We start from the raw sequence: 15,919 nt of genomic DNA, 5'->3' as shown, positions 1-15,919 counted from the left end.
TGAACATGAGAAATAGTTTAGGTATTAGACTACCAGTCTAATTGTTTTACCAGCAGTAGGTCAACATTGAGGAAAATAAGTATTTTAAAGGACCCTAAACATTAAAACGCATTTTTATGAAGCGGTAGTTTAAGAAACATTCTAGAAATTCCACAACTACATTTTATATTATTATAATTAGCATGTGCTGTGAGAATAGTCGTGGAGATATCCAGATTTATTCGCATGTTTAATATAAGCAGAAGAATAGAACATTGAGAATAAACATTTTTTAGCGTGACTTTTGCATACTGTGCTGTATTAATGATCCCTGATGTGGTCTTACCAGAATACCAGTCACAGGTCTGTTTATGGAAATAGGATTAGGTAGGAAACAGTTATCATTTCCTTGTTGCAGACCCTCTTTAAAGGGGGGCATCTGGTTGAATCATGATGAAATTCATGTTATAATTGTGCAGCTGCGTGGTTTTACAATGTACTTGTACTCATCTTCATAATGGCTCTGTTTTGTTGTTGATAAATCAGAAAGCTGTGAACAAAAGTTTTTGTTTGTTTTGTTTTTAAGGGATATCTGTTATGAGGAATCAGAATGATGTAAACAAAGGTGTTTTTTGTTTTTGATCAATCAGAATGCTGTGAACAAATGTTTTTGTTTTGCTTTTGATTAAACAGTATAAAATTTTTTTTTGCTTTGCTTGAATTGGCTTTGTTTTTTTGTTTTGTTTTAGAAATCTGTTATGAGAAATCAGAATGATGTAAACAAAAGCATTTTTGTTTTGTTTTGTTTTGTTGTTTTGTTTTGACTCTGCTCTGCTTGGGATTCTTTTCATTTTGTTTTTAAGAGCTTTTAAGATAACTGGTATCAAAATCAGTTATGAGATAATTAAAAAAACCCTTGTGGTCTTGTTAGAGTCATACTTGCTCTTTAATAACAGAATCTTTGTACAGCACACATTAAAACACCAAACATAATGTTTCAATAACCACAACTGTGACAGCCTAATGTCTAATTAAGGTCATGTTTTTGCATCATAATGTTTTTGTTTTTGCATGTTGAAAGCACTCCAGATTAAATAAAGACTGCAATGCATCAGGCAGTCAAATAAAACCTTCCAGGCAAAACTCTTTGGAAATCTTGTAACATGATTCAAAATTAGGTCAAATGTCTGCAGTGACTGCATTCTGAAAGTCTAACAGTGTTTTGCACCCTCATTAAATGAATGTTACACACTATTTTATACTGATGATTGACTATGCTGTAGGCAAACGCTTTAGAGAGACACACAGCGTTTGCTGGTACGACTTATGACGATGTAGTTTGTTAGTGGTGAATGTTGCTGAATAGACCTGACTGTAGCATCTGCAGCATAAACGTAAGGTCAGCTAAATTTCACCCCCATTCAGCAGCAGTTCATCTTAAGCTGCAGTACAACAGTAAGAAATCTGAGCCAGACACCACATATACCTCCTACACACAATCAATACAGCAATTATAAGATGACAGGACCAGATTCAATATACACTAACACAGCATCTTTGTTAACAATCTCCCTGAACTGATTCAGCACCCTGCTCATCACAGCCAAAGCATCTCTGTCATCGTGGTCCATCTGGTTTTCATGAAACAGCGCCCTCTGCTGTTCATACGCCATTATGAGTGAGCTTACCTGTTTGTGTTCAAATTATTGTTCGGGAAAATAGCTTTAATCTTTATACATTCCTATTCTTCTTACTGTTTTATTATTATTTATGTTTGTTTTTTTTTACTTTGACTTAGATTCATCTCTGTTCTCACAACTGCATTAGGTTCATCCATTCAGTTCTTTTTAATCATGGCCATTCTATTAGTTTCAGATGAAGCTTTTTACTTAAAACTCTGCCTAAAAGACCAGCATCTCAGTGTCTTCTCTTCACTGTTGTTGCGGATTAAGTTGTTGTTTATTGTGTTGTTCAGTACAATTAAAGAACCTGATCTTCTTGTCCTCATGTTGTTGTGCATCTGTGCTGTCCATTTGTCTCTCTGTCCTGATTAGTTTCAGTTTGCTGTCTTCTTTCAAGGCAGCTTTTAAACTTTTTGGCCATTTTTGAAACCAAAATTCATAAAATACATTGTTACACTGTAATGTGATTGTATTGCAATTGTTTTCAGCTGTAATAATAATAATATCAAAAGTGTCTTGTTTCAAATTTATGATTGGATCATTATGCAGTGATTATTATGTTTTACTGTGTTATATGTTTGGCAACAGTTCTTCTAACCCTAACTGATGGAGTGTGTAGCCTTTAATTTCTTAAACAACCATGTAGGAAGACACATCATGGCCATATTCCAGGATGACAAGATTCAAGATTCATCAGGCTCAAACTGTGAAAGAATGGTTGGGAGCATGAAGAATAATTTTCACACATGGCACCTCTGAGTCCAAACCTTAAATTCATTGAAAGTCTTTGGGATGTGCTGGAGTAGACTTTACAGAGTGCTTGACTCTTGCATTGTCAATACAAGATCTTGACCAAAAAATGATGTACCTCTTGATGGAAATAACATCACAACATTTATTTCCATCAAAAGGTGGAATCTTAACATTGTCATTCTGGAATATGGCCATGATGTGTCTTCCTACATGGTTGTTTAAGAAATGAAAAGCTACACACTCCATCAATTAGGGTTAGAAGAACTGTTGCCAAGAAAATAACATAGAAACATAATAATCACTGCAATAATTATCCAGTCATAGACTCTTAAGCATTTGCCTATTTAAATCCAGCTTTTTTTTCTTTTCTTTTTTTTTTGGCCGGGAATTGTGTTTTTCTGGAAACCATGATAGGATTCTTTGATAAAGAGAAAGTTCAAAACAACAGCATTTATTTAAAATAGAAAACTTTTGTAACATTATAAATGTCTTCACTGCAGTGGTGTAAAGTATTTGAGTAAATGTAATTAGTTACTGTTAAGCATCTTTTTGGTTACTTTTTAGTTTTACTGAGTATCAAAGACATTAGCAACTTTTACTCTCTATTTGACTACATTTTTGAATAAGTAGGCCTATATTTACTCCAATACATTTGTAATGAGTAATGCGTTTTGCGTAGAACCTAACTTTTTCTGCAGCAGTTTATTTCTGCTACAAAAGAAGTGATACCGCCATCTACATGGCATTAAAAGTACTATACCTTGTGAGTTTTGCCCTTACCCAAACTTGTGATTGCTCTCCTCACAAATCAACTGTTTCTTGTTTTTTCATTGGCGTGTTGAGGACTAGTGCATTTTTGAGCCTACATTCTGTGTAAAATTCTTAAGCACTGTTAAAATCGGATACTCTAATATAGGAGGGTTTTTTTCACTGTAAGTTATCTGTACTTTTATTCAAGTATGGTTTTCAGATACTCTTTACACCTCTGCTTTACTGTCACTTTTGATCAATTTAATGCAGCCTTGACATTAGCATATATATATATATATATATATATATATATATATATATATACACAGGTGATGGTCATATAATTAGAATATCATCAAAAAGTTGATTTATTTCACTAATTCCATTCAAAAAGTGAAACTTCTATATTATATTCATTCATTACACACAGACTGATATATTTCAAATGTATATTTCTTTTAATTTTGATGATTATAACTGACAACTAAGGAAAATCCCAAATTCAGTATCTCAGAAAATTAGAATATTGTGAAAAGGTTCAATATTGAAGACACCTGGTGCCACACTCTAATCAGCTAATTAACTCAAAACACCTGCAAAGGCCTTTAAATGGTCTCTCAGTCTAGTTCTGTAGGCTACACAATCATGGGGAAGACTGCTGACTTGACAGTTGTCCAAAAGACGACCATTGACACCTTGCACAAGGAGGGCAAGACACAAAAGGTCATTGCAAAAGAGGCTGGCTGTTCACAGAGCTCTGTGTCCAAGCACATTAATAGAGAGGCGAAGGGAAGGAAAAGATGTGGTAGAAAAAAGTGTACAAGCAATAGGGATAACCGCACCCTGGAGAGGATTGTGAAAAAAAAACCCATTCAAAAATGTGGGGGAGATTTGCAAAGAGTGGACTGCAGCTGGAGTCAGTGCTTCAAGAACCACTACGCACAGATGTATGCAAGACATGGGTTTCAGCTGTCGCATTCCTTGTGTCAAGCCACTCTTGAACAACAGACAGCGTCTCGCCTGGGCTAAAGACAAAAAGGACTGGACTGCTGCTGAGTGGTCCAAAGTTATGTTCTCTGATGAAAGTAAATTTTTCATTTCCTTTGGAAATCAGGGTCCCAGAGTCTGGAGGAAGAGAGGAGAGGCACACAATCCACGTTGCTTGAGGTCCAGTGTAAAGTTTCCACAGTCAGTGAGGGTTTGGGGTGCCATGTCATCTGCTGGTGTTGGTCCACTGTGTTTTCTGAGGTCCAAGGTCAACGCAGCCGTATACCAGGAAGTTTTAGAGCACTTCATGCTTCCTGCTGCTGACCAACTTTATGGAGATGCAGATTTCATTTTCCAACAGGACTTGGCACCTGCACACAGTGCCAAAGCTACCAGTACCTGGTTTAAGGACCATGGTATCCCTGTTCTTAATTGGCCAGCAAACTCACCTGACCTTAACCCCATAGAAAATCTATGGGGTATTGTGAAGAGGAAGAGGCGATATGCCAGACCCAACAATGCAGAAGAGCTGAAGGCTACTATCAGAGCAACCTGGGCTCTTATAACGCCTGAGCAGTGCCACAGACTGATCGACTCCATGCCACGCCGCATTGCTGCAGTAATTCAGGCAAAAGGAGCCCCAACTAAGTATTGAGTGCTGTACATGCTCATACTTTTCATGTTCATACTTTTCAGTTGGCCAAGATTTCTAAAAATCCTTTCTTTGCATTGGTCTTAAGTAATATTCTAATTTTCTGAGATACTGAATTTGGGATTTTCCTTAGTTGTCAGTTATAATCATCAAAATTAAAAGAAATAAACATTTGAAATATATTAGTCTATGTAATGAATGAATAATAATATAGAAGTTGTGAAATAAATCAACTTTTTGATGATATTCTAATTATATGACCAGCACCTATATATATATATATATATATATATATATATATATATATGGTCTATGACTGTAATTGAAGTCCACTTTTGTACTAGATGTACTAGATTTTGTACTTTTGTAAAAGCTTGTACTGGTCTACTTTTGTACAAGCTTTTACAAAACCTTATAATGTAAAACTATCATTCAATCGCCAACAATATATCTGATCAGTTTGTTCTCATTACAGACTGTGCCCTTGACGTAGTCAGCAAGAGCTTCTGTCATGCAGAGTTATGTCTGCAAGTGTCCTCTAAAGTCAAACAGGCCCAGAAGCTGTGAATAATTTGTCTTGCAGAGAAGGTGAGACGTGTGCCTTTGAAAGCCCTCAGGGCTTGTATATAGAGACTGAATCCTGACAGCTGAACTTCCTCAACCCTTTTCATCAGTCCTGACATGCAACTCTCCCACGGTTTTACCTTTCAAGACCTGGAAATGGTTTAGAGCTCTATAATGCCTACTTAAAGGGATAGTTAACTCAAAAATTAAATTTCTGTCATCATTTACTGACCCTCGTGTTGCTCCAAGCATTTTGATACTTTATATAACATTCATAGTCTTTTGAAGTTAAAAGTTTCAGTGAATAATGAGCTATATTTTTTTATCACTTCAAGCAACTTAGAATACACTCTCAAAACCTTTCTATTGCATTCTTTATGGGGGGCTGTTTATGTAATGTAAGCAAACGGCTGGAGCTATTTGGGCTCTATACAAGACACTGAGACAGGCGCTGTCTATATCGTGTGAGTGGCTAAAGTGCTTTGACTGGAACACTTTGTGCTTATACAAGACAGAACACCACTGATGGTCTATTTACACCGTGAGCATGTTCAGAGAGCGGGGGGCATGCAGGACCTTTACCAGGCTGCCAGCATATGAACCTCTTGCTCTTATCTTCGCACTTGGCTCGCAGCTCTACTACCATGAGGAGAGCATGAGAAGCCAGGGTTGTTACATGAAGAATTGATGTAGCCTGCTAAAATGGGTGGGGTTGGCTACCTATATTGGCCACAAAAATGCCAGATCTCGTCAGAATCTTTCTCCTTCAGCACGAAGATTATCTCGCTGCTCCGAAGAAGACTGAAGCCTCTCTACACGCCTCTTCTCGCCGTTGACGAGCCTCGCAGCAGATTGCTCTGCAAGCAAGCTGACTCAGCGGCGTTCTGCAAGCATCTGCCTGAACAGCGTTCTGCAAGCAAGCTGCCTGAACAGCGCTCTGCAAGCAAGCTGACTGAAACAGCGCTCTGCAAGCAAACTGACCAAGTGTTATCGCCGGATGGCCGCAGGGGAATATACAAAAGAGCAAATTTTAGAGCAAATTTCTGTGACATTGTAGCAAACATTGCACCGTGAATGCGGCTCGTGCAGGGCTCACCTGCCCGCTCTGGATAAGCACCCTGAGTGCGCCTCTTGCCTGGGCCGCGCCCACGCTGAGGCGGCGCTTCTGGATTCCAGCTGCCTGCACTGCGAGAAGCTGAACCTGGCCACACTGTGTGCCCGGATCATGCTTTTCGGCGCCCGCCACTTCTACTTTTCCTTCCCCTCTAGAGCAGAGGCGAAAGAAGAAACGAAACCACCCAGCTGAGCAGTGACACGGAAACAAGCCCATGTCAGCCCAGTGCCCGCATGCCTCGCTCTCCCCTCCCTTTGAGTACCCTGTGTTCTTCACCCGCAAAGATCAACGACCCTCTTCTGGCGCGAGTGGCATGATCTCATTCGGCGGATCTGAGGAAGAACTGGACTCGATGTCTCTGGCCGCCTCTGAATGTGAAGAGTGGGTGAACCCCAGTGATGACTACGTCCCTCTGCCACCTAAGCAGAGTGATGATGCATGGCCTTGTATGGACTCTGAGCTTTTGCGAGTCCTCACTAAAGCTGTCGAAAAGCTCGGCTTGAACTGGTCGGCCCCAGAAGAGCCCACCCACAGCCGACTCGACAAATGGTTCCTGCAGCCGGGGCTCTACCAGCGCCCAGCCCTATTCTTCCCAAGGGTCCATCAGGAACTCACTAAGACGTGGTGTGCCCCCTACTTAGCATGCGTCTACTCTTCTTCTTCAGCCGTTCTCTCCACAGTTGATGGCACCGAAGAAAATGGCTACACGAAGCTCCCCCCAGTGGAAGAAGCTGTAGCTGCGCATCTCTGTCTGCCCACAGCTATCGGCTGGAAGACTAAAGCCTCACACCCTTCCAAGCCCTGGACAGGACAGGCAGATCAGTGCTACACACCACCATGGCGATTCTCCAAGTTTACCAGGCCGAATTTCTCCATCGTATGGACTAAGGCTGAATGATTTATTGCAAGATACAAAAGATATCATTGAAATCGCGCTTAAATGCGATTCTTAGTGTGATTATGAAATCGCAAAGGCTGCACTTGTTTTTTTTTTTATGCGCAGCTTGTCAATGCAGTATGGCTCCAAATGCTAATCCATTTGAAAGCACTGCGAGTTTGAGTCACTTATAATGTACATACAAAAAGCAACACACATCTAACATCTTTCCAGACATGAGAAGCATTTATTAACATTTTGTCCAACAAAAGACATTTAATAACATGTTTTTACTCCAAACTCACTTCATAACGACAGTTGAGGATCCTTCCGTGAGATGATGTGTCTTCTTACACAGAATAAGGCAGTCGTGTGATTATTAGTCATGTTTAATCAATCAAAACGTTTCAATCGTCTGTTTATTCAGCTACAGCGACACGTGTTATCTACTTCTGCAGCAGGGCATATTTGGAGTTTCTGCGCAAGAGCACCCCCTGGCTTTCAGATGGAGAAGCATTTACTACTGATCACAGAGCTGTACAGCTCTAACAAGCTGCGCATAAAATAATCGCAGCCTTTGCCAAATCACGTGCGATAAAATTTGTGATAAATTGCGATATATTGTGCAGCCCTAGTATGGAGGAGTCTGGACCTGAACTGGCTATGTTTAAAGAGCTGCGCAACGGATTTGGCTCAGTCTCACTGAGATTAAGGATGCTGACAGGACAGCATTCCCCTGTTTCCTCATTAGGCTTATTCGGTTCCGCAGTAGATGGCTTCGCAGAACGTTACATCGAGGCCCAGAAGTCATCGCAGGCTTTTTGTCACTTCTTGCCTACAACAGCCAGCTCCACTACTGCCTCTAGTCACACCAAGACAGCCCCGCTGACCCAACAGCGACCCAGGCCAGCTTCAGTGCCTGTCCAGTTGAAAGTGGAGCCAGAAAATCAAGCCATTCCACCACCTGGCAAAACGCTACCCTTTCCCGTGTCCCCACGGCTTTTTTACAGCCGCTATTTCCTCGTCCCCAAGAAGGATGGCGGCCTCAGGCCCATCCTTGATCTCAGATGTCTGAATTGCGCCCTCATGAGATGGATATAAACCAATCCCCGGGGCGAATTTGTTTGATAGCCAGCATTCTGAAGAGCGTTCTTGAGATTCACGTTAGAGGGGGTGGCATACCAATATACAGTCCTTCCATTCTGACTCTCTCTAGCTCCGTGTACCTTCATGAAGTGTGTAGATGAGGCATTCTCAACTATCTCGATGATTGGCTACTTATAGCCCAATCGGAACAGGAGCTGTGCACCCACAGATCCCTGTTCCTCAGTCATCTAGAAGATTGGGTTTCAGGGTGAACTTTGGCAAGGGCTCACTGCTCCCCAGCAGTGTTCCTGGGGGCAATCTTAGACTCAGCCCGAATGAAGGCTTGGCTCTCCCAAGAGTGTGCCTTAAAAATCAGGAGCATGGCTTCCTCATTCAAAGTGGGGTCCTTACACTCCCTCAGGAGGTTTCAGACGCTCCTAGGCTTCCTCAGTTATTGTTTGTCACGTATAGTTTTGGGTTTTGTTTTCATGTTCATGTTTTCATGTCTTTTATTTTGTAGTTTGTTTCATGTTGCTTGTTTGTGCCATGCTTCCCTTGCTCCTCATGTTCTCCCTTAGTCTATGTGTCATGTTCTGATTGGTTGTTTATGGTCATGTGGTTTTCAGTTCTGTTCTGTCATTGGTTCCCTTGTTCCTTGTGTCACTTCCCCATTGGTTGCCATAGTCATGTGTTCACTAAGTTCATGTATTTAAGCCATTGTCTTCCCCATGTTACTTGGTCGTGTATTGTTATTGTAACCCTGCTGTCGGTGAGTCTTATGGTCAAGTCTGTTCAAGGTCAAGTCTGCTCATGTTCATGTCAACTGGTTGCTTGGTTTGTTTGTTCACTCTGATACAATAAACTGCACTTGGGTTCATCATCTCGCCTTCAGTCTGGACTAATCGTTACATTCTTCTTGGCCTGCTCCACATGCGGCCACTCCAGATCTGGTTGAAAGGCCTTGTCCCACCCCATGCGTGGCACACAGACCGACATACTTTCAAGGTGGGTCAAAGCCCTGGTTCCTTGGAAATCGCCCCGTTTTTACTAAAACAGGGTGTCACTGGACTCAGTTGCCAGGAGGAAAGTAGTCATGACATATGCCTCCAAGACAGGCTGGGACGCCCTGAGCGATGGCAGGATAGCCTTCAGCTCATGGACGACCCCTCTGTCGAATTGGCACATCAACCACCTGGAAATGATGGCGGTAATTCTAGCCTTCAAGAAGTTCCAGACGGAACTCAGGGATCAGGCTGGTGAGCCATCTTCTCCTATGGGCACAGAGGAACCTTCACTCAGTGAGGGCAGTTCACATGCCGGGATCCTCGAACGAGGGAGCAGAGCAGCATGGTGTCACGCGGCAGACCTCCCCCGGGCGGTCAAAGACTTCCACTGACAAATTTACTTTTCGAAAGAAATGGACGCACTGGCTCTGAAGTGGTCATGTCGGTGCCTTTATGCCTTCCCTCCTGTATCCCTGCTCCCGCAGGTCATCAGTCGGATACGGGAAGAAGCATGTGCTGTTCTTTGAGTGGCACCATGCTGGCAGAACCAGCCATGGTTCCCAGAATTAGTTTAGCTACTGTCAGCAGCTCCATGGCCCATACCACTGAGGAGAGACCTTCTCTCCCATGTGGGAGGGACAATCTGGCACCCCCAACCAGAGTTGCGGGACCTGCATATTTAGCCCCTCAATAGAAGCCTTCAGGCCTTTCCCAGGAAGTCATGAGAACAATCTCAGAGGCAAGGGCCCCTTCAACATGGTACCTTTACTCTCAGGAATGGTCCATTTTCTCAAGCTGATGCCTAGCTTGGAAAATAGAACCCGCTGAATGCGATACAGTGTCAGTTCTCACGTTCTGGCAGGAGATGCTGGACAGTGGGTGAGCCCCCTCCATACTCAAAGTTTATGTGGTGGCCATCACGAAAAATCACGCCCCAATAGCCGGCAAATCGATCGGGAATCCCTGGCTTGGGACCTTTCCACATTCCTTTGGGCACTTTGAGGCCCTCCCAATGACCTATTATCCACTCAAGTCCAGTCCCTCTTGCTTAAGACTGGCCTCTTGCTGGCTTAAGCATCAGTCAAGGGAGTTGGAGATTTGCAAGCTCTGTCTGTGGATCCTTCCTGCCTTGAGTTCAGTCCTAACGACAGTAAGGTGGTCCTTTAGCCAAGGAACGCAGGTGATAGCACTGTCAGCTCTTCCGCTTGCGGAGAACGAGCAGGCACCTCACCCACTCTGTCCCGTCAGGGCCCTTAGAGAGTATAATGAGTGCTCTGGCCAGTATCGGCAGTCGGAGCAGCTGTTTGTCTGCTTCAGCGGCCGCACTAAAGGGCTGCCAGTTTCGAAGGGTGTACTTACACTAGGCGATCTGAACTGTTCCCAAGCGTGTTTGACCCCCAAAGTCTGGTTCGCTTGACTAGTGTGATCGCTCTGTACCATGCCAGGGACAATCGCGCCAGGGCATGGTACAAGGCAACCGTGCCCAGTGTGAGTACACCCTTAGATGTGAGGGCCCACTCTACCAGAGGGATGGCCTCCTCTTGGGCATGGTCCAGCGGTGTCTCTATTGTGGACATATGTATTTGCATGAACATTCTTCAAACCTTCTCCTTTTGTGTTTCACAGAAGAAAGTAAAGTTTCATAATGACATGAAGTCACATTTAAGACAATGGAGAAATATAAAACTATTGATTTAAAGATTTTGATTATGCACATAAAAAAAAACATTTTATGTTTATTTCATAATATGCAGATATATAGAAACATTCAAGTAGTTTAAGAGGGAGACTCACTCTTTTACATCGTTCACGATGATTCAACTCTCCGCAACTCTGATTTGTTGAATTTTCTTTACAGCATCATGGGTAATGTAGTTTTTCACCAGCAATTCCGCTATTAAAATATAATTTGAAATAATGCAAGTTGATGGATTCAACAGAAGCATATAATGTCATAGCTCACAACAGGTCTGTCTTTAAAGGTTTATATAAGTTGTCATTAAAAATCAATTTTTTCTATGAAGAAAATTAAAGGATTTTTTTACTCCCAGAACCAACTGTTGCACTCTATTGACAATAGACCTTTTTTAACTATACCTTTCAGGCATGTTTTTGTATTTCAAAAGGTTCCCAAAAAACTATTTTGCTTCATATGAAATTTTCTTTTGGACTACAAAAAGAAGCATAAACTAGAAGCAGTAACTGACTATCTAAGGAAAAATAGTGAGGAGACTGGATTTTAATTCTAATGATTATTTTATTTAATTAAGACACAAGATTCCTATTATTGAAATAAAGAAACAATTAGCCACTTAAGGCTAAAAGTTGAAGAAAGTGTAAATTGTGGCTTTTGATACTGTCATTTGTACACAGACACAGACAGCGGGCCTACTGTATAACCTTATGCAAGCTCAGCAGCCTGTGCCAAGCACTATGGCAAGACCACAGGAAAACAATCAAAGCTAAAAAGCTTTAAAAATCATTTTCTTGACATTAGAATTGGCTACAGGCAAAGAGTAATTGCGATGTGGGTGAAGTGCTTCCAAAACAGTTGTTGATTAGAAACAGTTTTCTTCCTTTGTCCTCGGTCAATATTTTTCTCCCTCAAAACAAATGATGCCCTCCATCCACCTCCATTCACACACGTATCTGGTTTGTACAGTCACAACAACAAAATGGTTTATTGCCATTGTGTGTAAACAGACAGCAGGTCAGCCTGACATATTGACCTGATCTACAAACACATTTCCCAGGCCAGCAATGTGCTTTTAAACTGCCAGTGCTGGTTTTAATAGCAGTCGATGGCTTTATCAACAGGCTGTGTGCTAATTTGGCTCCAGAATTAGACATGTATGGAATGGAGAAGAAATGATGCACAATTCAAGCATTTAAAAACAAAACTGCATTATTGCAAACCCTTCACTTACCAAAATGAGTTTAATATTTTTATAAACTACTTGGTCTATTGATATAAGGTGCAGCATAAAAGGTTGCATTGTTACTTTTAAAGCCTTTTGTATTGATCATGTAATATTATGTGGGTTGTCAATGGTTGATCTTATGAGATGGATAAATTGATATGCTTCTATTGATTGCAACAGCACAATAAAATATTGTTTGACCTTGGTTCATATAAAAATTCTGTTTTGAGACAAGTAAACCCTTTACTGACAAACCATGCTTGCCTGTCACTTGTTCCTGGACAAAAAGCTGATTATTATTCATAATCGGTGAAAATCAATTCTGACAATGCTTATGTTGTCAGAACAGCCAACATATGTATAAATGTACGGTAAAGTGAATGGATAGATGCTCTTGAAAAACCTTTTTTTTTTTTTTTTTTGGACAAAACATTTGGGTAGAGACTGATTTAAAATATTTGAGGCTTGGTATTCCATGACTGAAATGTATCCTGCTTGTATAAAGCTGAGCTTTTAGGTGAATCTCATGAAACCAGACAATTTTATATTTTTCTTCAAGAAATCAAAAGGAAAAAATTGCTTAAATAAAATGAAGATTGGTTTTAGGTCCATTAAGATAGTTTGCATTGTGACATTTTTGAGAAGTAAGCTCATTTATCCTCAAATTTTCATTACCGTAATGTGGAAAAAAAGTTATTTTCATAAATGTGTGTTTTTTTTTTTTTTTTAATCATGTATTTATACATTGTTTATTTCATGCATTTGCGTGAAATTACGCTTATTTTAATGAAAAGGATGAATTAATACAATTTCATACAATTATGATCATGAAAATGATGTTGTCATTAAAAAATGTCACAATGCCAAAAAAGTTAATGGTTCAAAAAATAGCCTACAAAACATAATGTATACACACACACACACACACACACATATATATGTATAGGCCAGATTTTTGTGTGCGAGAGAGATTTAACCTTTTATTTTAGACTAATTATCAGCAGCATGTCCTAGTAGCATGTTAAAATGTAAAAAAAAAAAAAAAAAAAAAAACGAGAAGAATTTGAGAATAAAGTTGTAAAAGTTAAAAGATGTTATGAGAACAATGTTGTAATGTTACAATAATACAGTTTAAAAATTCAGAAATTACTTCAGAATGGGTTTTACCAACAAAGAAATTCTTGGTCTTTTGGCGCATTTTAATCTCATAATGATACAATTTATTCTTGAAACTTGTTGTCTTTTTTCATGTAAAAGGAGTATTATGATATCCCCTACAGTTTTATTATCAAAATCCCCCCCAACATGCCACTTAAACGGTATTATAATAGACAGAAAATGTTCTTCCACATCTCAGACCTGAGATCTGGGCAGTAGTTTGTCATATTAAGTGATAATATATATCGTATAGTGACTGTGAGGGTGTGAGTCTGATCCATGAGGGTTGTACGATCTAATGTTTTTAACACAGTATGTCCGACCAAATCAAATTCTTTCCGCCACGTCATCCGGACAGCACCTCCCAACATGGAATGTCATGGAATGCAAAGAATGATGAGACGGATCTGAATGTGAATTTTTACCTGAGTTTAAACAGCAAGTGATGCACCTGAAGCGAGGCCGCAGGTGGACACTGTGCAACAAAGTGTGAAAACAAGAACCTTTTCTGTGTTTTTCTCTTTCTGCAATATCATCAGAAGGTAGGAAACCTGGATAGTCGTCAACCCGTGGAGTACAGCTCATATCCCATAATGTACATAACACAGCAATACACGGTTTTAAATTCAAACAAGCTTTTTTCTTTATATATAGATTTTCTCATATATAGATATATTGATAGAGAGAGAGCTTATTCATACTGTGGATGTTGAAAGAGAACACGACACATAATTTAATGTTAAACATACGATCAGTTTCAAATGCATGCCCCTGTCACTATTAAGACGTCTTTCTTCTCATAAATCGACGGTGTATTCGAAGGCGACACCTCACTATGCGCTGTCTGATTATAGTGCTCATACAAAAGCCACTTTGCTTAAATTTTAAGCACACGAAAGCAAAGCTGCGTTTGAAAACAGCTGTGCAATTACTCGAGATCAATGCGGAATCAAATCAGAATGAAAAGTACCTGTGAACGCATCCACATCTGTATATATGACACAAAAAAAAGCAAAACGGGAATATCTGGAATGTGATTGAACTTATCAATAGGCAAATTTAATAAATAAGATTTCTGTATGAGACTCTCACTCATTTATCAAGATAACAGTGAAGCCATTTGAATTTTTGATTTGCATATTCTAAGGTCCTTTTCCTAAAACGCATCCTTTCGTCCAACTCTTCAGACGTCGTTCCTGTCCAGACACGAAAGCGTGGCATTGCCACATACTCAAACCCTTCGGCTGCATTTACATTTGCGATTCTCGTTCGGGCCACAGTTGCGATGCCATGCAGATAGTAAAGATTCAGCACAAAGGTGGGGTCCATCAAAGACAGAAGAGGAAGTTTGGGGTGGGTGAAACGTGTGTGGCGTGGGTGCGACGGAGACCGGCTCTGCACGCGTTTAGCTGACTTCAAAGTTCTGAGGCTGGGAGGCTGATTCCGAGGGCGCCTCCTGCTGTTGGGAGGGAGAGACGGCCAGCGCTTCCGGGGGGTCGTCTGTGCTCGTGCTGGTGGAAACCTGAGTGGGCATGTGATGGTGTTGAGCGAGGGGGCATGAGCCACTGGGGCCGGCCTGTGATTCATCTTTGTCCTCATCCTCCTGTTGGGAGCTGGAGTGCTGGAGCATTGATCCCGGGAGCTTGACAGGGCAGAACGCAGAGCCGGTGGGGATGAAGTTGACCTTGTTTTTGTCAGGGCAGGAGAAAAGGGGGACGGTGGCTGACTGTCTGGACCTGAAAAAGAGAGGAAACCGAATTAAGAGAATGAATTGCCTACTACGTACTACACATACAAGGTTTTTTCATGATTTCTGTCACCTGATGGAGTTTGGCTTGCTTGGTTTGGGAATAATATAGTATTTAGAAATATTGTTTTGACTGCACTGACATCTTGAAAATGATTATTTCTGCAGAGCTGGTTTATAACTGATTGGACTTTGTTTCTTAACTGACTAATTTTGCAACATTGAGAATGTTATTGAACTGAATGGAATCAAAAGAACTGACTCAAAGTGAAAAACAACACTATTGTTTTCTGTGGAGCTGCTTATAGCTAAATTAAACTCATTTAATAACTGATGAACTTCACACAGTGAGCTGAACTGAATCAACACTGAGCTGACTTCAAATGAATATTGACAATATTGTGTTATTTAGAGCTGCTTTACAGCAGAATTAAATTCTTCTTGCATCATTGATCATAATTTTGATGTTTTGTGTTCAAGTCCTTCATTGCTGAGTGCTTTTTCACAGTTTCCATATTTCACATTCATTTCCTATGGCGGTTTAGTCAAAGCAGAAGGTTAATATGAATCTAATTTAATATGAATTTAATATGAGTGTTCCAGACAGTCAGACAGTGAAATAATGCAAATGCAAAACCTAGCAGA

The 15,919-nt window shown here is 40.7% G+C and overlaps 1 protein-coding gene across 1 annotated transcript in view; it reads right to left on the bottom strand.

The window, feature by feature from the left end:
• Window positions 1–11,685: 11,685 nt before the first annotated feature.
• glcci1a (glucocorticoid induced 1a) overlaps window positions 11,686–15,919 on the bottom strand; it is a 40,061-nt gene continuing 35,827 nt past the window's right edge. Inside the window, exon 8 of the mRNA XM_051872006.1 lies at window positions 11,686–15,263. Coding sequence (XP_051727966.1) covers window positions 14,933–15,263 — 331 coding nt within the window. The 3' untranslated portion in view covers window positions 11,686–14,932. The remainder of the gene's footprint in view (window positions 15,264–15,919) is intronic.

Source organism: Ctenopharyngodon idella, chromosome 19 (assembly GCF_019924925.1).
Source record: "Ctenopharyngodon idella isolate HZGC_01 chromosome 19, HZGC01, whole genome shotgun sequence".
In the NCBI taxonomy this organism is placed as follows: Eukaryota; Metazoa; Chordata; class Actinopteri; order Cypriniformes; family Xenocyprididae; genus Ctenopharyngodon; species Ctenopharyngodon idella.
Note: the sequence above shows the minus strand (reverse complement) of the source record. Positions and strands in the feature narration are given on the sequence as shown.